Source organism: Prionailurus viverrinus, unplaced genomic scaffold, assembly GCF_022837055.1.
Source record: "Prionailurus viverrinus isolate Anna unplaced genomic scaffold, UM_Priviv_1.0 scaffold_42, whole genome shotgun sequence".
NCBI classification, from domain to species: Eukaryota; Metazoa; Chordata; class Mammalia; order Carnivora; family Felidae; genus Prionailurus; species Prionailurus viverrinus.
The window spans coordinates 441,942-464,693 of NW_025927609.1; the positions used below are offsets into that span (position 1 = coordinate 441,942).

Below are 22,752 nucleotides of genomic sequence, written 5' to 3' on the forward strand. Positions count from 1 at the left end.
TGTACTTTCTACTTCTCTGCGCACATGCTGTATGTCACAGTTTAAAACAAGTATGAAAATGGGTATTTAAGGGTGAGTTTTATGGACCCCACCAGAGACCATTTTTCCAGGCCCTGCCTATGATCTAGATTTCTCCTGCAATAACACAGATTAAAAACCAAACTTGCTCACTGCCTAAAGTAATGTGGACTGAGTCCCACTAGAATCAAACGTCTAAAATACAGGCTTTAGGGGTGCCTCACCAGCTCGGCTGGTAAAGCATGTGACTCTTGATCTCAGGGTTCTGAGTTCAAGCCCCACATTGGGCGTGGAGCCTACCTAAAAAAAACTGTTTATAATACAGACTTTTAACACAACACTTTGAAACTAATCAGTTCAGTATCTAATAAATTTCCTCCCAAATACCAAAACAAACAAATGCAAGGAATTAATTCAACACATGTGGAATTCACGTCAGGCCCTGTGGCAGAAAACGGGACCACGGGAGAGATGAGGGCCAGGCCCAGGAAACACGCCTCGACAACAAGGCGGCAGGTGAGCGAGGGAGGTCACACGTGACAGCTATCCTCAACGCACAACAGGCAACTTTCTCTCTTCAACATGGGGCAAAAAAAGATCAGAGGTCCCAAGGAAGGGAGAGGGGGGCTCGGTCAGAAGGGTCCCCAGAGAGACTTCCACACCGGGGCAGCACCAAGGGAGCAGGGCCTGCAGGGGAAGCTCTGAAGCCCGCTTTCCTTGCTTCGAGTTTCTACACTTCACGAGACAGGACCCTTCAGAGACCGAGTCCTCTCTCTGGTCTGGATTTCTACAACAGGGTGAAACCCCCTCAGGAGCAACACGCTTTAACAGAGAAGCCTGAAGAATATCTCTGTGATGACCTGAGGCTGTTCCGGATGGTCGCCGTCTGTGTTCCGCTGTGGCCGCGCCGAAGCCCCCGTCCTCTCTCCATCCGAGTCCCCCGGCTGAGAGGGGAAGGGCCAGAGAAGAGCATTTATAGCAACGTCCAGAGCTGCGACCTCAGCCTTCTGGCCAGTGCCCACACCAGCTCCAGCCCCACTCGTTCACGGCATGCTTTCCTCCAGAAACAATTCTCAATCCCTAAACATTTTTTATGCGACTCATTTCCCTAATGATGCTGCTGTCCTTCCTAATGAATTTTGCTTCAAGTTATTTCACTGTGCGAGTGATGTCTAAATTATTAAATTTTTAGTTTCTCAATAAATTCTACTCTTTCAGACACATGCACATTTTCTATGCTCTTATTTTTATGTAAGTTCAAATATTTCATCCTCATGATTTTCCATTTTTAGATAAATGTTTCCTTAATAATTTGTAATAAATTCCTCAATATTTTTAAAAAGAGTATTTTATCATCTCAAACCTGAGTTTAAAGTTTCCCAATGAATTATCCCTGATGTTTTTTTGGCCCATAAATTCACAGTAATTCTGGGCTTTTAATCTGCTGTGCAAAATGAATTGATAATGACTGTCTGCAAAAAAGTTAGGTGATGTCCAAAGAAAATCTATGTTTGAAATATGAAATCAAAATACCTGTAAGTCTCTCTCATGCCTTTGTCATTAACCACAGCATCACCTTAACTCTGGGTACATTACGGGGGTCTGCTGGACCCAACATGACTGTCATTTCTTCTTTAAGCAGTTATAACTATTTGAAGGGGCTGATATTTCATAAATTTTCTCTTTTGGGTCTTCAAAAACACACACACAAAAGTTACTTACTTCTTTAAGAAATAGAGTAAAACATTTTATTTTGCCATTACTACGTGGGCCCACTAGATCCCGTGTAGTGTCTAAGATCCAAGATGGACCTGAGCAGTCTCGTTTTCATCTGTCATGGTACCATGTCATCATCCTAAGAATTATTTCATCAGACTCAGCAGTTTTTCCAACTGTGCCAAGAACCACCAAAACAATGAGAAAACAGGAGAAAGGGAGCCGCCCGGAGGATGAGGAAACAGTGCGGTGAAATCACCATCTTGCAGTATTTTTACTCACTGCAGAGACTCGCTGCAACCTGTCTTCAATATGATAGCCAAGAACTTTTTGTTTTCCTCCCAAAATGGCAATGAGAAGAAAGCCAACAGGACAGACTTTCATAATCATTAGATGAATTAAAAGATGAATGCTGAGAGAGAACAGCACTTGAGGCCAAGGATGATGGCAAAATTGACAGTAAAAATGAAGTCTCAGATTACAAGTCTTCACATACAATATTCAGTCAAGTTTCTCAAAATCAGGAATCAGTGAACAGAACGTTTTTTTAAATTTATTTATTTTTGAGAGAGAGAGAGAGACAGCATGAATACGAGCAGGGGAAGGGCAGAGGGGGAGGGGCAGAGGGAGAGGGAGAGAAAGAATCCCAAGCAAGCTCTGCACTCAGTATGGAGCTCGTGCGGGGCTCGAACTCATGAACAGTGAGATCATGACCTGAGTTGAAATCAAGAGTCTACACCCAACCCAATGAGAGCCACCAAGGCACCTCTAATGTGTAGAACAACATTCCTAAGAAGAAAGAGGAAGCATGATAGTCTCATCCAGCATCACTCACAAGAAGGCTCCAACTCACAATATTTTGCATCAAGAACCTCCATCATCCCACTTGCTAAGAGCATATCAATATTCTTTAATTTTTATTTCTACGTGACAAAATTTACTTGATATAAAGAGGTATGGGGCACCTGGGTGGCTCAGTCAGTTGAGCGTCCAACTGTGGCTCAGGTCATGATCTCAAGGTTCAGGAGTTCAAGCCCCACATAGGGCTCTACGCTGACAGCTCAGAGCCTGGAGCCGCTTCGGATTCTGTGTCTCCCCCTCTCTGTCCCTCTCCTGCTCACACTGTTTCTCTCTCTCAAATAAAAAATAAAAAACATTTTAAAAAATTTAAAAAGAGGTATCAAAATTTTTAATATCATTTTAACTTACTGCTTTATTCTTACTCCGGTAAGTTATTTATAAAACGACTTACACAAAAAGTAAAGCATGGGACCCAGACGATAAGTGATGATGACTATTTTTCCTGGTAGTGCCCAAACAGGAGTTGGAAGAGCTGTAGAGCCATACTTGCTAACCCTCCTACAGCCCTGCTTAAAATGTGCAGTACAGGGGCACCTGGAGGCTCAGCTGGTTAAGCGTCCGACACTCAGTTTTGGCTCGGGTCATGATCTCACGGTTGTGGGCTCGAGCCCCTCGTTGGGCTCTGCGCTCACAGCCGCAGAGCCTGCTTGGGATTCTCGGTCTCCCTCTCTCTCTGACCCTCCCCTGCTGTCTCTCGCTCTCAAAAATAAACATTAGGGGCGCCTGGGTGGCGCAGTCGGTTGAGCGTCCGACTTCAGCCAGGTCACGATCTCGCGGTCCGTGAGTTCGAGCCCCGCGTCAGGCTCTGGGCTGATGGCTCGGAGCCTGGAGCCTGTTTCCGATTCTGTGTCTCCCTCTCTCTCTGCCCCTCCCCCGTTCATGCTCTGTCTCTCTCTGTCCCAAAAATAAATAAACGTTGAAAAAAAAAAATTTTAAAAAAATAAAAAAATAAAAAAAATAAAAAATAAACATTAAAAAAAAAAATCTTCCGTACAAGTTTTTGTAAAGGTAATTTTCCTCTGACATTTTTGACCTCCAAGCAATCTTTGGATGGTTCTTTTACAAGAAATGGCCTGTACTTAACTTTGTTCCTGATGCATAGCTGAGGTCAAATACCACTTTCTGCCACTTCTCAGCTAACTGCCAGAACGGAGATGACCGTTGCACTGATTAAAGTAAAATGTCTTTTCACGGCGCACGTCACTTAAACTGTGAGGGAAGATGGCTAGATCCTGAACACCAACCATAAAGTCTTTTTGCAATTCTATCGTTGCTTCTAACCCCCTGAAAAACTCAAATCTTTAAGTTGCTTACAAACATGCTTTATTGACATACTCTTAAAATTTAATACGTGCCTGTGTTTTCTGCTCAGATCAGCAATTTACCTTCTTTACCCTAAGACTGCAGAATCTTCACCTGAAAGAGTATAGCAAAATTATGATATAGGAACTTTACGAATTAATTTTTCTTACAGAATTTTCATGGTATATTGTTTTTTCAATTGTCTACCTCCAATTTCTTTAGTCTTTTGGTCTTAAAACTAAAACATTGAACATAAAAAACAGCTTCCACACTAAGTTGCAGAATACTGCACTAAGCTGCTTCTACACTAACCTGCAGAATACGATTTCACCCAGCTTGGCAGGTTTCATTACACAACAAACCCACCCACGCCCCACCGCTGGAGGGTGGCCCTAACTCAGCAGTGGACACCACAAGGAAAACCACCAAGTGACAACTGGGCATTTTCCACCTCCAGGATTGCTTTACCTGGTTTTCAGTTCTTTTCTATGTCTAAAGACCATTAAAGTAACAAATGTATCAAATACGCTTTTAAACCAAATTAAGTGGGGGGGGGGGGGGGGGGGGGGGGGACCTGGGTGGCTCAGTCCATCAAGAGTCCCGTCTCTTGATTCAGCTCAGGTCATGATCTCAGGTTTGTGAGTTCAAGCCCTGTATCAGGCTCCACGCTGACAGCACAGAGCCTGCTTGGGATTCTCTCTCTCTCTCTCTCTCTCTCTCTCTCTCTCTCTCTCTGCTCCTCCCCTGCTCATGCTCTCTCTCTAAATAAATAAAACTTAAAAAAAAAAAAAAACTAAGCAACTTATTGTATGTTTAAAAGCATTACTATTTCTCACACACGCATTTCACCTCACCGTATGGTATTCAATAAGCTCATTAAAAACCCATAAAAGTGAAACTTCTAAAAATTTCCAAATGGGCAAAATAAAACAAAAACACTTAATCATGTTCAAAGAACAACTATGACATAAAGGCTCTACAAGGACTCATACTCTGCTGACACAGACACAGGTGCAAGGAAGGCCTTGTGCCTATAAGGTGTTCTGCTAGGTCGGAGGAACATGTGACTGTTGATCTCAGGGTTGTGAGTTCAAGCCCCACATTGGGTGTAGAGATTACTTAAAAATAAAATCTTAAAAAAAAGAAATCTAATTAATTCCTCAGCAGATAGGAAGAAAATAATGATGGCTTAATCGTATACATGCTACTTTTTTTTTTAAAGATTTTAAGTAATCTCTATACCCAACATGGGGCTCAAACTCATAACTCTTGAGATCAAGAGTCACATGCCCTACTGACTGAGCTAGCCAGATGCCCCTAACATGCCACTTTTTTTTTAACCTATGCACATGAAAATTTTTAAGTAAGAATGTAATTAAAAAGTAATTTGTCCTGAAAAATAATAAAAAATTGAAAAGTTGTGAGTGAAGGTAAAGTCACACCACAGAAAAATGAATAGGCTTGACTATATATACATTTTAAAGCCTGGGAATCAATGGTCTACATATCTTTCTTAAGAAGTTAGAAAACCAAGAAAATCAAAACCAAACATACTTTAAAATAAGAAACTACAGGGGCGCCTGGGTGGCTCAATCGGTTAAGCGGCCGACTTCGGCTCAGGTCATGATCTTGCGGTCCGTGAGTTCGAGCCCCGCGTCGGGCTCTGTGCTGACAGCTCAGAGCCTGGAGCCTGTTTCAGATTCTGTGTCTCCCTCTCTCTGACCCTCCCCCATTCATGCTCTGTCTCTCTCCATCTCAAAAATCAATAAAGGTTAAAAAAAAAAAAAATTAAAAAAAACAATAAAATAAGAAACTACACATAATAAGAGCAGAAATCAAAGAAACATAAATATGTTACATAAAAGAACAAAGACTATAGTTAACTTTTTATAAAAATAGTAAGCATTAACTTGTGGCAAGGCCAACAAAGGCACAAATACTCACCTTTAAAAAATGAAAGGGGTGCCTGGGTGGCTCAGTCAGTTAAGCATCTGACTTCGGCTCAGGTCATGATCTTGCGGTTTGTGAGTTCGAGCCCCACGTTGGGCTTTGTGCTGTCATGACAGTTCAGAGCCTGGAGCCTGCTTCAGATTCTATGTCTCCCTCTCTCTCTGCCCCTCCCCCGCTCACGCTCTGTCTCTCTCTCTCTCTCTCTCTCTCTCTCTCTCTCTCTCAAAAAATAAACATCAACAAAAAATTTTTAGTAAAAAAATAAACAAAAATGAAAAGGGTCATCAATACTGATGCCACAGACACTGAAAACATTCCTATGAAAAACTTAATGCCAAAAATTGGAAGATTAGATGAAAGAACAAATTCTGGGAAAAAGCATTAGTGAATAGTTTGATAACTATCAAATAAATGGACTCTGTAATTCAAAGCTTTCCCACAAACAAAACCTCAGTTCCCAAAGTCTTCACCATCTTACACAAACTCATTCACAGAGCAAAGGAGACCTCTCGGCTCCTTGGATAAGGCCAGCACAACCTCAAGACTACAAGTACAGGTCACTCTGTCACAAAAATATATGCTTTCTTTGTATCAACTGAGATGATCATATGACTTTTCTCGGAGTCTGTTAATGAACTGCACTAATTTCTTTGAACGTTTGACCAATCTTGCACAACACTAAAATACACTCCACTCCACACCCACCCAAACTGTTAAAATAGAGAGGAAAAAAAAGACAGTCAATACAAATCACAGATGCTATGGAACAAGTAAAACTTACACATGTCACTACCGAAAATATAAACTGAACAACTGTTTTAAACACAGCTCAACATATGCATGTTGAACAAATACATGTATAATGACCCAACAATTAAGTAACTAATTATAGCCTCAATAGAAACATCTGCACATGTACACCAAGAGACTTGTCTAAGAATGGGTGTAGTAAATGCCAAGTAACTGTAGAATAGACAAACAGATGGAAGCACATTCATACAATGAAATACCACACAGTAACGAAGATGAATAAACGATAGTGTTTAACATGAATAAACCTCATAAACAAGATACTGGATAAAAAAGACCCAGACTCAAGATATGCATACTAGATTATTCCATTACAAGTTCAAAAACCTGGGGCGCCTGGGTGGCTCAGTTGGTTAAGCATCCGACTTTGGCTCAGGTCATGATCTCCTGGTTCATGGGTTCGAGCCCTGTGTCGGGCTCTGTGCTGACAGCTCGGAGCCTGGAGCCTGCTTCGGATCCTGTGTCTCCCTCTCTCTCCCTGCTCTCCCCCCACTCATGCTCTGTCTCTCTCTCTCTCAAAAATAAATAAACATTAAAAAAAAAAAAAAGTTCAAAAACCTGGTGCACCTGGCTGGCTCAGTTGTTTAAGCATCCAACTTCGGCTCAGGTCATGATCTCACGGTTCGCGGGTTCGAGTCCCGCATTGAGCTCTGTGCTGTTAGCTCGGAGCCTGGAGCCTGCTTCTGATTCTGTGTCTCGCTCCCTCTCTCTCTTTGCCCCTCCCCCGCATGCACTCTGTCTCTCAAAAATAAATAAACATTAAAAAAAAAAACCAGCAGTCCCGTTGGATGAGGACCCATTCTAATGATCTCATTTTAAAAAATAATAATTAGTTAATTAACTCAAAAGTCAGCAAAATTAAACTATAGTTCTAAAAGTCAAAATACTCAATACACAAAAAGTAACTTGAGATGAATCATAAACCCAGAAAGCAAAACCATAAGGCTTCAGGAAGACATAGGAAAGTACATGATCTCAGAGCTAGAAGAAATTTTTTGGATAGGACACAAAAAGCACTAACTATAGGAAAAACTGATAAATTCAACTTCAACAAAGCAAGCAAAACTGAGGAAAAACATTCACAGTACATATACCTAACATATGACAGACATGAAGAATATTAAGAATTCCTACAAATCAACAATGAAAACATTTTTTTTTAAGTCAAATGCTTACCAAAACCAAAACAGCAAGGTCCAGACATGTAACAACATAACACTGACAATGCCTGGCATCCAATCAAAAATTATTAAACATACCAAAAGGTGAGAAATGTGACCCATAACCAAGAGAAAATCAGTCCAATGGAAATATACCCGAAAAGGACAGAGAGGACAGAATTAGCAGACAGGGACATTAAAATAGCTGTTATATTAATACCTAGTATTTAAAGGAAAATACAAACGCAATGAAGAATGATATAAAAAATACAAAATACCCGAAACAGAAAGAAATTCACTTAATTCTAGATTAATAGAATAGACATTGCAAAGAAAAGATCAGCGAACTTGATCTAGCAATAGAAGTGATCTAAAATGAAGAACACGGGGTGCCCGGGAGGCTCAGTTGGTTAAGCGTCTGACTTCAGCTCAGATCATGATCTTGCAGTTCATGGGTTCGGGGCCCATGTCAGGCTCTGTGCTGACAACTCAGAGCCTGGAGCTGCTTCGGATTCTGTGTCTCTCTCTCTCTCTGCCCCTCCCCTGCTCGAGCTCTCTCTCTGTCTCCCAAAAATGAGTAAACATTAAAAAAATATTAAAAAAAATAAAATGAAGAACAAAAAGGCAGAGACTGGAAAAAAAAGTTTTAATAAGTAAATAAAGCAAAGTCTAAATGACCCATAGGATAACCTTAAACAATTTGCAATATATAGATTTGAAATCACAAAGGGGGAGGAGGGATGGGAAGCAACAAAAAGTATTTGAAAAATTGAACAAAAATTTTCTGAATTTGGTGAAAACTAAACCAAAGTTTCATAAAGATCAACATATCCCAGGCAGTAGAAACACAAAGGAAACCACCCTAGGCACATCATAATGAAAGAATTTGAAACCAGAGATAAAAACAAAAGTTTTAAAAGTACCCCCAAAAAATTAAAAGGAAAAAAAGACTCTACAGAGGGGCGCATGGATAGCTTGGTTGGTTACGAGTCTGACTCCTGATTTTGGCTCAGGTCACGATCTCACGGTTCCTGGGATCGAGCCCCAAGTGAGGCTGTGCGCTGACAGCATGGAGCCTGCTTGGGATTCTCTCTCTCTCCTCCTCTCTCTCTCTGCCCCTCCCCTCCCTCATGCGCTCCTGCTCTCGCTCTTTCTCCCAAAATAAATAAACATAAAAGAAAAAAGTTCTACAGAAAGAGGAATGAAGAATGACAGCAGATACCTTCAGAAACTATATGGGCCCAACGACCACGGTGCTGCAAAAAGAAAACTGTCAACTTCAAATTCTATATCCAGTAAAGATTTCTTTCAAATACGAAGGCAAAACAAAGTCAGTTTCAGACAAACAAAAAAGCCAAGAGAATTCATCGGCAGACCTGCACTACAAAAAATTTGTTGAAAGGAAGCTCTTCAGACTGAAGGAAAAATGATACATGATGCAAAACTGGGTCTATACCAACAAACCAAAGCCCTGGGATTGGCAAGTATGTTGGTAAACATAAAAAAGTACCACTTCTTGCTTCTAAAAAGATAATAGACTTAATGTTTATTCATTTTTGAGAAGAGAGCACGAGCAGGGGAGGGGTAGAAAGAGAGGGAGACATGGAATCGGAAGCAGCCTCCAGGCCCCGAGCTGTCGGCGCAGCTGTCAGACAGATCCCACAATGCAGGATTGAACCCACGAACTGTGAAATCATGACCTGAGCCAAAGGTGGATGCTTAACTGACTGAGCCGCCCAGGCGCCCCGACAACAGACTTTTTTAAAAAAGAACGAGAAACATCACTACATGCTGCTACGGCGTGACTGCCAAGATATGATAAGTGAAAAAAACAAGATACAGAAATGTAAAGTATCCTGCTACTAAAGAAGCAGATAGTGAGAAACATATGCACATATTTGCTTCTATTTTTAAAAATGTAATAACAGGGGCACCTAAGTGGCTCAGTCAGTTAAGCATCTGACTTCACTTCAACTCAGGTCATGATCTAACGTTCGTAAGATCAAGCCCCACGTTGGGCTCCGCACTGACAGCATGGATCCTGCTTGAGGGTCTCTCCTTCTTTGTCCCTCCTCCGCTTTGTCTCAAAATAAACAAACTGAACAAACAAACAAACAACCACACACAGACGCAAATGAAAAAAGGGGAGCCAGGGTGGCTCAGTCAGTTGAGCATCTGACTCTTGATTTTGGCCCAGGTCATGATCTCAGGGTCACGGGATCGAGCCCTGTGTCGAAATCCCTCTCAACATGGAGCCTGCTTAAGACTCACTCTCCCTCTCCCTCTGCCCCTCCTCCGTGCACTAGCTCGCATTCTCTGTCTCTTTAACGATAACAACAAATTGAAAACAAAAAATCCCTAAAACATGAAGAGAAAATAAAACAAACGAATACAAATATATGTAAGTTTCTGGCTTAAACTATTTCAAGTGATTTTAAAACAAAGTAATTTGACTGCACATCACTGTGGAAAATACCTAAAGGACAAAAAGGAGTGCAAAGAAATCGTAATTAGTAATAACGTTATTATAAAACTAGAACGAGAAAGAAAGCCAAAAGAGTAGATGTTAATGTCAGGAACATACATTTTTAATGTTAAAGAGAAATTTCAAACTTAAGTAGAAACTCTGTACTCATAAACTATGAACTCCGTAATCATACACTACTCTGTAACTCATAAACTATAAAACAAAACCTAACTATTCACTGACCTGACCTTGAAACAATAAACCCCCTAACGTCTAGATCATGTTTCTGAACACTACTTCCCACTACAGGAGCCAGGAGTCATGGGAAACGCCCGGCTCCAGGCCTGGGGCAAGAGATGCACCAGCTGACCGGCAACACTTTTTCCAAAAGCAAGGAAGCCATCATAGTGACTGTGGAGGGTCAAACTAAAGATGCTCTCCCTTGTCAAAGATGGGAAAATCTGAGCAGCACGCTAACAGACACAAGACTTGCTCTTGACCAATTGTTAAACGTAAGTGAATTTACAGTGAGGCTCAAGAAAGCCAGTCCAATGGTCATATGTGGAAAAGCGTAGCACAGCAACATGAGTAACTTAAAAGGAAAGAGTGATGCCTTTACCCTGCTTTCCAATCCAAGCCGGGCACCAGGGTAACCAGATAACTGATAAAGGGAAGTTCTCACGCAATGTTACATACAATTAATAAGGAAGGAGGGGCAGAATTGAAATAGCAGTATTTTGTGCTCACTGGTGAAATAACAGTTCTCGCCAACAATCCACGTGGGCGACTGAAACCTGAGATAAAAAGCCCACGAGGACCTCTGAAGTAGACAAGCGTGCAGATTGGGCCTCAAGCCACTGGTGACCACAACACAAGAGACTACCAGCTCTAATTCCTATTACAAAAATTTATGCAAAAAATGCATTTTTTCTTAACTATTACATGCAATCAAATAAGCATAATGAAGAATGAGGTCATGGATGTAAGAACTAAGGCAGAAGCCAGGGAGCCCACATACCCTTGAGAGCAGCAGAGAGCTCTGATGCCCACCCAGCAAGGGGGCTCATCCCGCAGCACCCACTTCCTTGTGAGGGGATAACCAGAGTCCCTACCTCACAGCCTGGCTTACAACACGTACAACCATTTCTGGCACAAATTTTAAAAACAAATAAACATTAGTCATTATAATTCTAAGTAAAAATGTAATTGCTTCCATCTCTTATTATTAAAAAAAAAAAAAAACCCACACAACACAAAAAAATAAAAAACTAACGCCTAATCATACAAGTCACTGACAGGTATCCTAGGAAGTAAAAAACAGAAAATAACATGAACCTTGTGCAAAATAATGCATAAATCTCTCGGTTTCCTTTTACAGATATCTGGCATTCTGAAATGCCCTATCAATTGTGTAACTCAATCCATCACTGACCAGGCATGCGTAAATAAAGCACCCAGCATCTTTTTTTTTTCTTTTTTTTTTTTTAATGTTTTTATTTTTGAGACAAAGAGAGACAGAACATGAGCAGGAGAGGGGCAGAGAGAGAGGGAGACACAGAATCCGAAGCAGGCTCCAGACTCTGCACTGTAGCACAGAGCCCGCCGTGGGGCTCGAACTCACGGACCGTGAGATTGTGACCTGAGCTAGTTGGACGCTTAACCGACTGAGCCACCCAGGCACCCCTGGCACTTTCTAACCCAGGCCCACAGTCAGATGGTCACAAAATGCAACTCTGTTTCTCTATTAGACTGAGCTGAGCACAATGAGGAAAGCCAATCTCTGGAAGTCTGACTTCAAACTCCAGGCGGAAAGACTTGAGCCCCACTGCTCCCCCAAGCACCCCAAACGGTTGAGGTAACTCAGAATAAACTGAACTGCCCTACATTAAGAAAACTAGGTCACAGCAATCAGTGCCTCCACTAAAAATGGAATGAAGCTACAGACAGAGGGCTTCGGGACCCTGACCAGGAGGACCCGGCAGGGCTGCCCAGAGAACCACAACCCCGCCCTCGGCCACTGCACGGGAGCCCAAGAAGCCAACGGCCAGCGCAGCTCGCCTCCTGCTTTTCTGACCCAGTGCTCTGCAGACTCAACCCCACCCCTGGCTCCCCGGCGAGAGGAGGGGAAGGCATCCGCTCAGACACATCAAAATGAACCCTCGATGCAAGAGGTAATGCCTAGCCTTGGAACTTGACATTAACCAGGACATTTCCCTTGAAGCAGACAAGAGGTTGGCAAACTAACAGTGACCCCGCTGGCAGGGAATGCCAGGACACAGAGCTGGCCGAGCCTGAAGCTTCCCCACCTCCAGGCCACGTCCATCCACGACGTCTTGCTCGTTCAGAAGCTCTTCCTCCAGCTTGAGCCTGAGCCTCTGAATTTCAACCTGACCCTGATCCACAGGCAAATATATTCTGTCCTTTAAAAGAAAAGGTAATTCTTTTTTTTATACTCTAAGAACACAAAGGTCCACGCACTCCATTCCTGCCACCGCACCAATCAGACTTCAACAGCCTTTCCCTAAATATGACCTTCAGATTTATCACGCTGTCCCTCCTATTACAGTTGCCTATTATGGACTGACGGTGTCCCGCAAATTCCTGTGTTGAAGCTCAACACCCCCTTGTGACAGCAGGGCCTCGAGAGAGGTGATTAAGGTTTAATGAGGTCACAGGGTGGGCCTGGTCCAGCAGGACTGGGGTCCTTCTAAGAAGAGGAAGGGACACCAGTGTTCTCTGTCAGGTGAGGATGCGTGGAGAAGGCAGCAGGCTCCAGGCTCCAAGCTGTCAGCACAGAGCCCAATGCGAGGCTTGAACTCACGAACCATGAGATCTTGACCTGAGCTGAAATCAAGAGTCAGATGCTTCACATTAAATCAGACTGATTATTTTTTTAGCCTTAAGAGCCAAGGGAATTTGCCTACTCGGATTTGGACTTGCTGGGGATCCATCACCCTTCGTTGTTTCCTATTTCTCCCTTCTGGAGTGGGGCTGTCTATCCCATCCCTGTTCCACCACTGTGGTTGGGAAGCATGTAACTTTGGTTTCACAACCTCACGGTGGGAGAGAAATTTGGCCCCAGGAGGAACCCTGCCTCAAGTCTTACCCATATCTGATTTAGATGATGTCTAGATGAGAAAGAATGCTGGAATGAGTAACGATCTCTGGGGCTGTAGGGATGGGGTGAATGTATTTTGAATGCAAGAAAGATGAATTGGGGAACCAAAGGAGAGACTGTTATGGACTGAAGTATATCCCCTAAAACTCTCATGTGGAAGCCCTAATGCCTATTGTCACTGTATCTGAAGACAGGGCTTTTAAAGAGATAACAGCGGGGGACTAAAATCCAATAGGACTACTGTCCTTTGAGAAGGAGACCAGAGAATACTGCTTTCCTGCCCTCTCCCCACACAGGAGACCATGTGAGGACACAGCAAGAAGGCAGTCATGCACAAGTCAAGCAGAGAGGCTTCGCCAGAACCCAACCCTGACAGCACTTGATCTCAGACGTCCTGCTTCCAGAACTGAGAGTCTGTTGTTTAAGCCACTCAGTCTGCAGTGTTCTGACAGCTTGAGTGACTCACAACCTGCCTTTCAATTTCCCCTACCTTTTCCCTCCACTTCTTCCAGCTGACCTTCTCTCTCCTGCCCCCCATCCAGCCCCAGACCCCAGGGGCTCTCACCTTCATTCCAACTCACACGCCAACCGCGGCAGAGCTGCGTGAGCTCACCAGGAGAGAGTGAGACACCTAGCTCCAGCCACCTGCCATCCTCGGCAGTTCAATCCCAGCACGGAAGTACACAGCCCCAGAATCCTTAATCCTCACTCCCGTGGGAAACCCCTTTACCAACGGGAGTACTGTTTATACACAGTGCCTTCTGCCTTCAGTCCTCCAAACTCCACTCACCCCCAAAGCTACTCAGGTCAGCACCTTTCCCTCACCCCCTTCCCTGAGGTTGTTCTGTCCATGGGTAATACAGTTAGGGCCTTGTTCAAGTCTGCGTTCCATCCTGGGATCCCTCATTCTCCAGATGGCTTTTTTTCAAATTTACATACAAATATATTTTGATGTTTTAAAATTTACATGATGATGAGGTGTCTGAGTGGTTCAGTGAGTTGAGAACCTGACTCTTGATTTCAGCTCAAGTCATGATCCCAGGGTCGTGGGATCAAGCCCTGCGTCAGGCTCCACGCTGATTGTGGAGCCTGCTTAAGATTCTCTCTCTCCCCCTCTGCCCCTCTTCCCACTTGTGCACTCTCTCCCTAATAACATAACATAAAATTTACACGATCACACAGGGCAGTTTCACTGCCCTAAAAGATCCCTGCTTCACCAACTCTCCCTCCACCAACTTCTGGCATCCACTCATCTGTTTACAATCTGCACAGTTTTACCTTTTCCAGAATGCTACACAAACAAAACCACACAGTGTGCAGCCTGTCAGACTGGCTTCTTTTAACTCAATAATAGACATTTAAGGTCCCTCCATGTCTCTGTAGGTCCTGAATGCTCATTCCTTTGTATTTCTGAATTTGAGCTGCTGATAGGAATGCAGAATGGCAGGACCACTCTCTGGAAGACAATTTTTGGCAGATTTTTAAAAGGTTAAATTGAGGTGCCCGGGTGGCTCAGTCAGTTGAGTGTCCGACTCTTGGTTTCAGCTCAGGTCATGATCTCAAGTTTGTGAGATTGAGCCCCATGTCAGGCTCTGTGCTGACAGCCCAGAGCCTGCTTGGTATTCTCTCTCCCCCTCCATTCCCCAACCCCACCTCCACTTGCATGCGTGCACGCAACTCTCTCAAAATAAATAAAATTCAGGAAAAAAAAAAAAAAAAAGGTAAATACTTGCCTACCACAGGGTCCAACCATACCACTCCTAGATAGGAATGAGGTGGTAGGGAAGAGGAAGTAATGAACTTGAATATGGCTCTGATTTTTAGTTTAGAATCCTGGTAATGCTTCCCTTACTCAAAAAAAAAAAAAAAAAATTAAATTAAATTAACCTGGATGTAAGAAGAACCAAAATAGAAGACAAACAATAAAACAAAACCATGTTATAAATGAGTAACTATAATGAGAAAATTTAAAAATATATATTTAAAAAATTAACTTATACAACTTTGGAATGCTAAACAACAAACTTTGGGATAATGAAGACAAAAAGAACTAGCACTGAACAACAAGGGTTTGTTTAAACCGCACAGGTCCATGTACCCACAGACTTTTTTCAATAAACACAGGGTGGGCGGCACTGTAAATGTATCTTCTCTTCCTTGTGACTTTAACATTTTTTTCCCAAGCTGACTTTATTATAAGAATACTATATATGATACAGAAAATACACAAAATATTTGTTGACTGTTTTATTATGTCATCATTAAGGCTTCCAGTCCACACTAGGCTATTAGTAGTCACGTTTTGGGAAGTCAAAAGTTATAGGCCGATTTTCATCTGTGTGAGGGGTCAGTGCCCCTAACCCCCATGTTGCTAAAGGTTCAACTATATATTCAAATATCCCACTCTAGTTAGTAAATCTGTTTTTCACAGTAGTGAGGATTAGCAATCCTCAAACTAATGTGCATATATTTAAAGATTGAGGAAGTAAGTAAGTATATTGTAGCTAAGATACTTTCACTATTGGTAAAAGAAATCAAGATTAAGAAGAGGGAAAAAGCTAGAATGAACCCTGTGACGTTGGTCAGGAATTGAAAATACTAAAGTAAATTCATGATTTTTATTATACATACAGATTGACAAAGAAATAAATACAGAAGTGTACACATACGGGTATTTATCACCTAGCTCTGTTGAAATAGCCCAGAAGCCAAAGACACCCCAACAGCAATAAGCACAACTATCACCCAGATGTTGGTTTCTAAACATCATTCTCCACTAAAAGAAACCAGAGCTCCTTGAAGAAATATCTGATTACAGGGCTGCTGACAGGGAAAGGATAAAACAACCCTGGAAAATCTTGGTGCCAGAATGTAAGGAATTAAGGTGCAGAAACAATGAGGACATGGTAGAAGGACAGGTACCAATTCAAAGGCACTCCCAATGGCCAATCTATGTATTTCAGCAACAAAATAAACACTGACATGGTTGATATGATAGATTAAAACCCGAAGAATAAAAATCCCTGGGCACCTGGCTCGGTCAGTAGAGCATGCAACTCTTGATCCTGGGGTCATGAGTTCGAGCCCTATGTTGGATGTAGAGTTTACTTATAAAAGAAAAAAAAGAAAAAGAAAAATCCCTATGTCCATACCGATATAGTGAATAAATAAATACACACTGGAGGGAAGTGACAGTTCCTCCTTGCAGCAGAATGTCAATTAATACACAGAGATAGAACGATGGAAACAAAGTCATCATGTGACCAACACCACTACAATAAGTGCTGCAAGCAAGAATCACCTATGGGAGCTAAAATTAGTGGAGCAAAGCATGATGAGAAAAGGGGGTTTGCGGGGTCTCTAAGTATCTCCACACAATATACTTACGAACTCCAAAGTTAAAAATAGTATTTTTCTATCAAGAGAAACCTGGCAGGTCTCACCTTAACTAAGTGATCAAAATCGGCATTACTTGTAGGGAGACACGTCAAATACCAATACCAAGTGCACTGAGCAGGGAATATCACCACTTCTACAATGTTCTGGCCAAAATTCACAACATGATTTTAATCAGGAGGAAACATCAAACAAACCCAAACTGACAGGCATTCTACCAAACGACTAGCTAGGACTCTTCAAAGACGTCCAACTTATAAAAGACTGGACCACACTAAAGCAGCATGGGCAGTGAGATGCAACACAGAATCCTGGACCAGAGAAAGGGCATTAGTGGGACAGTGGGGGAGATCTGAATGAGCTTTATTAATTAGCTCATAGCATTGTTCCAGTGCTAATAGGAACTAATTGTAATAATCGTCCTGAAAATACCAGATGTTGACATTCATTTCAAGAAGCTAGGTGAAGGGTATCTACAAACTCTAGGCTAATCTTTGCAAAGTTTTTTTGTAAGTTGGAGATTATTTCAAAATGAAAAGCTAAAATACATAAAACATTTAACGTAAGATAAAAAGACTTCCTGGCGCCTGGGTGGCTCAGCCAGTTGAGCGTCTCTTGATTTCAGCTCAGGTCATGATCTCACGACCATGGGATCGCACCCCAAATCGGGCTCCACGCTGAGGATGGAGACTGCTTAGGATTCTCTCTCTCTGCCTCTGTCCCTCTCCCCTGCTTGCATGGATAAAAAAAGTGTATTTAAAAAGTTTTTTTAAATGTGTATTTACTCAGCGACAGAGAGAGCACCCATGTTCATGGGGGTGGGGGCAGAGAGAGAATCCCAAGCAGGCTCCTCACTCAGCGCACAGCCCAACATGGAGCCCCATCTCACAACCATGAGATCATGACCTGAGCCAAAATCAAGAGTTGGACGCTCAACTGACTGAGCCACCAAGGTGTGCCCCCTGCCAAAAAAATGTTTACTATAAAAAGACTCCTCTGACTTGCAAGTAAGAATAAAATTAATAGCTGTTAACTATAAATTACAAGCTTTTCTCCTCAAGGAGCCTAGGAGAAAACACACAGAGAAAAGGCACTGGGAGTAAACTCTCCGTCCTCCCAATGTGGCTTTTACTCACGCAGCTGTGATGGAGACAGGGCTGCTGAGAGCTGCCGCCCAGTCCTGAGACCAGCACAGAGGATGGCGGTGAACTTCAGGCCCACACTGGCGGAGGCATGAGCTGGGCTCAGGCTGGCCCAAAGGCTGGGCTCCCAGAGTGCTAGCCTGCTGCTCCCCAGACGAGGGAGTACAATAACTACGTCTTTCAAATTCTCAAAAGAAGAGTTCCAGCTGTGTCGGTAGAATATCAGAGAGTTCACAGGCTGGAATTCCACTTTTCCAACAAAGCAGGCGAGACACGCTGTGAGTTTTCGTCAGATGCTGCCCTCAGCCACCAGTATGCCAGCTCATTCTAGCAAACACCCAAACCTACACCTGCTCTGTTGCACACGAAATCACAATTCAAAGCCCCTCAATGATAACGCACAGAAAAAGTCGCAAGGAGAGCCCAACTACAGGTGATTAGGGGGCCACGCGGGCCCAGCATTCTCAGTGTGCACATCTGCTAGTGGGCCACACGCACCCCTGTAGTTCACAGGGCCTCAAGCAGAGGACGGTGGTGCCTCCTCCAGCAAGATGCCCTTTCTGCACCACCTTCACCCATTCCCTCTTCATCCCACGTTCAGAAAGGAAACGAAAAAAAGCAGTAAGTAGATGAAGGACTATTATGGTTTAAGTGTGCAAAGAAATCCCTGTCAAAAAGGCTGATACATAGAGCCACACCAGAGGAACCCACACTTCTAAGACTTCCATTACCAAAGCAAGAACCTATACTGACACGTGCCTTCAAACAATCCCTAATCATAAAACATAAAACATTTACTGGGAGTAAAAACACAAAAATATATTCCCCTTGTGTAAAAGGGAAACTCTCTTTCCCCACCTTTGATAGGCAAAAACAGACCAAAGTCATGCTGCAACAACTAGAAGCTAAGCAAGATGTTAATGCACCGTGCTGAGTAAACCTACCGGAGCTGCTCCTGCCCCATCAGGGGTGTCGCTGCACGATGTGTTTTTGCAAACGTCCCCTCTTCCCAGGAGTCCACCATCTTCGGTGGCTACCGGGCTCTCCTCCTGGACAGGCGCATCGACAGCCGGGCCCTTCCTCTTCGCCGTCTTTTTCTTCGGATGCGCACAGTCACCTTTTGTTTTTCTCTGTCGGAAGTGAGCAAGCTGCGCAAAAACGTAGAAAAGTAGTAAAGACAAAGGTAACCAAGAAAAAAGTAACAGAACCACAAAGCCAATGAGCTGGTGGGGAACATGAGGCTCTGGGGCTGGCTCAGTGTGCTCAGCCAAACCTGGCCAGACCCACGTCAACCAACAGATCCCTGTCCCACAAACTCTGCCTTCATTAATATCTGCGATGCTAGCATTTAAGTTCAGAATTCTTTTCAGAGTCTAATAATGAGGACTGTTAATTATGCCTATATACAGACAGAAAAAAGCAATACAGCCAACTGGCAGAATAGCTTTCCTAGCCCCTGGAAGTTTACAGAGAAATAGGATTTAAAAAAAAAAAAACATCTATTTAAAAGACTGATAGCTTAATCAAGGCATGCTTAAGGTTTAAAACTACACAAACGCTAAATCTTTTTTTGCCCCCATTTTCCCCCAATCGAGAAAATATATAGCCTGGCCAAAACTTCCTAGCCACAGATTCTGAGACAAGGTACAGAAATAGCAAAAAATTAATTAAGCCAGGTCAATCTAAGATCCTCCTTTATGGAATCAGATGTTCTATTTTTCACGACACAGCTCACCAATGCACCAGGGACCTCCACAGAATGTCACCCATCAGAAGGCACAACCTAGCTGTTCAGTCCCTCAAACTGAAGGGTTTCAGACTCTGTTCACACGTCTCCCACTAACACCTTATTCAAAGGTATGAGACCTAACATCACTCTTTCATATGGGGGCATCGGCTCCTTCAAATGACAACTGTGCTCATAAAAGCAAATGCATTTAACAAACATTTGCATAAGTGTAACAGAAAAGCACACTTTCACAGACGCAGAAAAATTACATAAGGTCCCTTACGTGAGAAAAACCTTGTCTCCAGGACAGTCAGCCTTCCAAACCAGCCCCATGTTCATCATTTTATGCCTTGCTCCATCAACTCTGACTGTCCTCAGGTTCCCTCCTGCATCACCATCCTTGACTCTAGCCTGGGGTCTCCCAACAAGAAGTGCCCATTTCCTCCTGCAACGAGGTGATCCTTCCTCATCACCCTCAACACTCCTTCAAACACATTCATGCATGCTTACAAACCATGACTAGCGCCGGGAAAACGCACATCAAATATTAAACTCTGCCTCATTTTCATCTCCTGGCTCACGTACATGCCTGGGCGCCAGCACATCCCTCTTCAAACACCACTCACAAGTTTCCTCTCCCAAGAAGCCTGAATGGGGCCACTCTGTCCTCTGCCTGTCACCTTGCCATTAGATGCTGCTACCCCATCACTGTCTCACATCAGTCACTATGTGTTCTGAATGGCCTCTTTAATGCAGCGGCCCTGTGGTTCCCTCAAAAGAAGAAACTAACACTGAATATTTCCTACTAGCTGGTCCATATGAAATTCCCAATGTCTGGCCACATCTGGCCCCAAACACAACAACTTACCATGGCTCCACCTACCGATCAGGTAACATTGCACAGACTCTCATTCATCCCTTGACAGAGTGGGTAGGTAAACCTCCTCCACAGCTGGGGAAGGGCAGGGAGTCACAGCCAGTGTCTGCTTGCTCCACTCTGCCTCTACAGCCAAGGTCTTTTCAGCTTACAGTTTAATCCCCACAATGTACCCCCCAAAACAGCGAGTACCAGTTTCATGTGAAAACGGGCAGAAACAAGGCGATAAAAAGCATCCCTGGAGACAAGTGACTCTAGGACCAGAGTGAGCTCCCCAGGGCATCCATACATCCCAGGATATTCTGTCCAGGTGTCTGGAGATTACCTAGGAAGCCCAGCATGAGGGACCGGCTCCAGCAGAGCCCCTCAACCCTCACCTGCTCAAAACATCCACTTGGGCCCCAAACAGCAACTGGGCCAGAACAAGCATTTCTGGACCCCAGGGAATATTAGACAGGTCGGCAAAAGATATTCTGCAATATAAACATGTGTTCCTAGACTGCCACTCGAAGACTTTTCTTTTGAAGATTAAAAAAAAAAAAAGGTGCATAATTCCCAGTAAAACGAAAATCTGCAAGTAGTTTTAAACAGATGGAGGTGAATGAGCCCTAGGGAGAGCGTCTATGACGCCCACGAATGCAGGTGAGTCACAGGCCCTCTTAGTCCTCCAAGAACCCTGAGTTCTGGTGAGGTGGAGCCGCGGCAGGTGCAGGTGTGCACAGGTGAGCAGATGTACAGGTGAGCGGATGTACAGGTGCGCGACGTGCTGGCTGTCCATGACAACGACGACGCGCGGTGCGGCCCCCCCTCACTACCAGCCCGTCCTTCACGTTCTACTGGGATCGGAATGTTGGCGGGCGGTCAGGGACCGCGCGTTCCTAGGCCACCAGCTTCCACCGGGGTGCCACGGACACTGGCCGAGACTCCACGGCGACTCGAAGGGCTGCAGCGCCAGCTCCTCCGGAAAGGCGGGAGGGCGCGGCCAGGCCCCGCCTCGCTCGCGGACGCAGCCCCGCGATTCCCGGCATGCCCCGCGCCCGGCCCCCGCGCACGCCCCCGCCCCACCCCGCAAGTCCCCAGCCGGTGATTGGCTGCGACCTCGACAGGGGCGGGGCCGGGCAGAGGGCGGCGGATTCAATATGGCGGCGGCCAGGAGGCGACTTCTAGTCGAGCCGGCGGGAAGGGCAAGACTTTGGCAGTGTTCCCCGCCTGACCGCAACCGCTCCTAGCAGGAAACAACAGCGGTCACCGGAACCTTCCCCGAGAAACCCGAGCTGGGACAGCGGGAGGAGGAAGAGGCGCTATCGTTTACCTTCGCTCTCCCGGCCTCCACCTTTCTTCGCCGCTGCTCTTGCTCATCTTCATCCATCTCCCTCCCAGGGGCTCCTCGCGGAGCCCAAGAGGTGACGGGGTCAACACGCCGCCGCCTTCACTCTATTTACACTCCCTCCCCCTTGTCTGGGCTGCCCTCCCCCCGCAACAACTGTCACGCAGACGTGTGTGCGCCGTCTGCCCCGCTGCCAATCAGAGGGCTGCGTTCTTGCCCTCGCGCACGCGCAATCAGAGCCTTGCGGCCCGGACGGAGCTCCGCCCATGTCGACCTCTGGCCTCCCACTGGCGCGTTGTCAATAGCACCTCCCAGCAGGACCAATGGCGGAGCGTAAAGGCCTCGGAACGCTCTGTGGTTGGTCGGTTTTAAAGGGGTCTAGCTGTCCAATGGGTGGGCGGCGAGCGCAGGCGCGGGGACCAGTTGGGGCGCGCGCACCTGTTGTACACGGGGTTGCACTAGCGACTCGAAAGGCCTCTAGGCGAGTGTGGCCTGTCAGCCTTTGTCCTTGGTCGTGTTAGTGGGGCGTTAGACTTGGCCGTTAGGAAGTTTAGGCCGGCCCCACAGCCCCTCCTTTGAGGGGGCTGAGAGGCCGCCCACAGGCGTGTCCCCCGGGAGCTACTCGGTGAGCGCCAGGGAGTCCGGGAGGCCGCGACTTCGCAGGCTGAACGGCTGGTCTCGGGGCTGCTGTTGGCGTCACACGTCTCGTCCGCACTGCCCGTCCTAGAGCCCCCTCACATTCAGCCAGGTCCTCGGTCCTCAGGGGTGGGAGCCCGGGTCACCTTGCCCTTCGCCTCCCGGGACGCTGTTTCTGTTCGTTTCCTAGTCGCAGACCGCCAGCCAGACCACTTGGATTTCATTGCTCTGCGTCCCTCCCCC

General features: G+C 44.8%; 1 protein-coding gene across 11 annotated transcripts in view; it reads right to left on the reverse strand.

The window, feature by feature from the left end:
- Positions 1 to 22,534, reverse strand: part of PCNT (pericentrin) — a 127,777-nt gene extending 105,243 nt beyond the window's left edge. For 5 of the 11 annotated variants that reach the window (XM_047846855.1, XM_047846853.1, XM_047846859.1 and 2 more), the window contains exons 1-3: positions 21,859 to 22,531; positions 18,885 to 19,088; positions 879 to 962 (exon numbers count right to left, since the gene is read on the reverse strand). In XM_047846855.1, the coding sequence (XP_047702811.1) occupies positions 879 to 962; positions 18,885 to 19,088; positions 21,859 to 21,915 (345 nt within the window). In that variant the 5' untranslated portion in view covers positions 21,916 to 22,531. Of the gene's footprint in view, positions 1 to 878; positions 963 to 18,884; positions 19,089 to 20,923; positions 21,523 to 21,858 lie in introns of those variants that run through there. The other 6 variants (XR_007149669.1, XM_047846854.1, XM_047846860.1 and 3 more) reach the window with 6 other exon arrangements.
- Between the last annotated feature and the right edge of the window lie 218 nt (positions 22,535 to 22,752).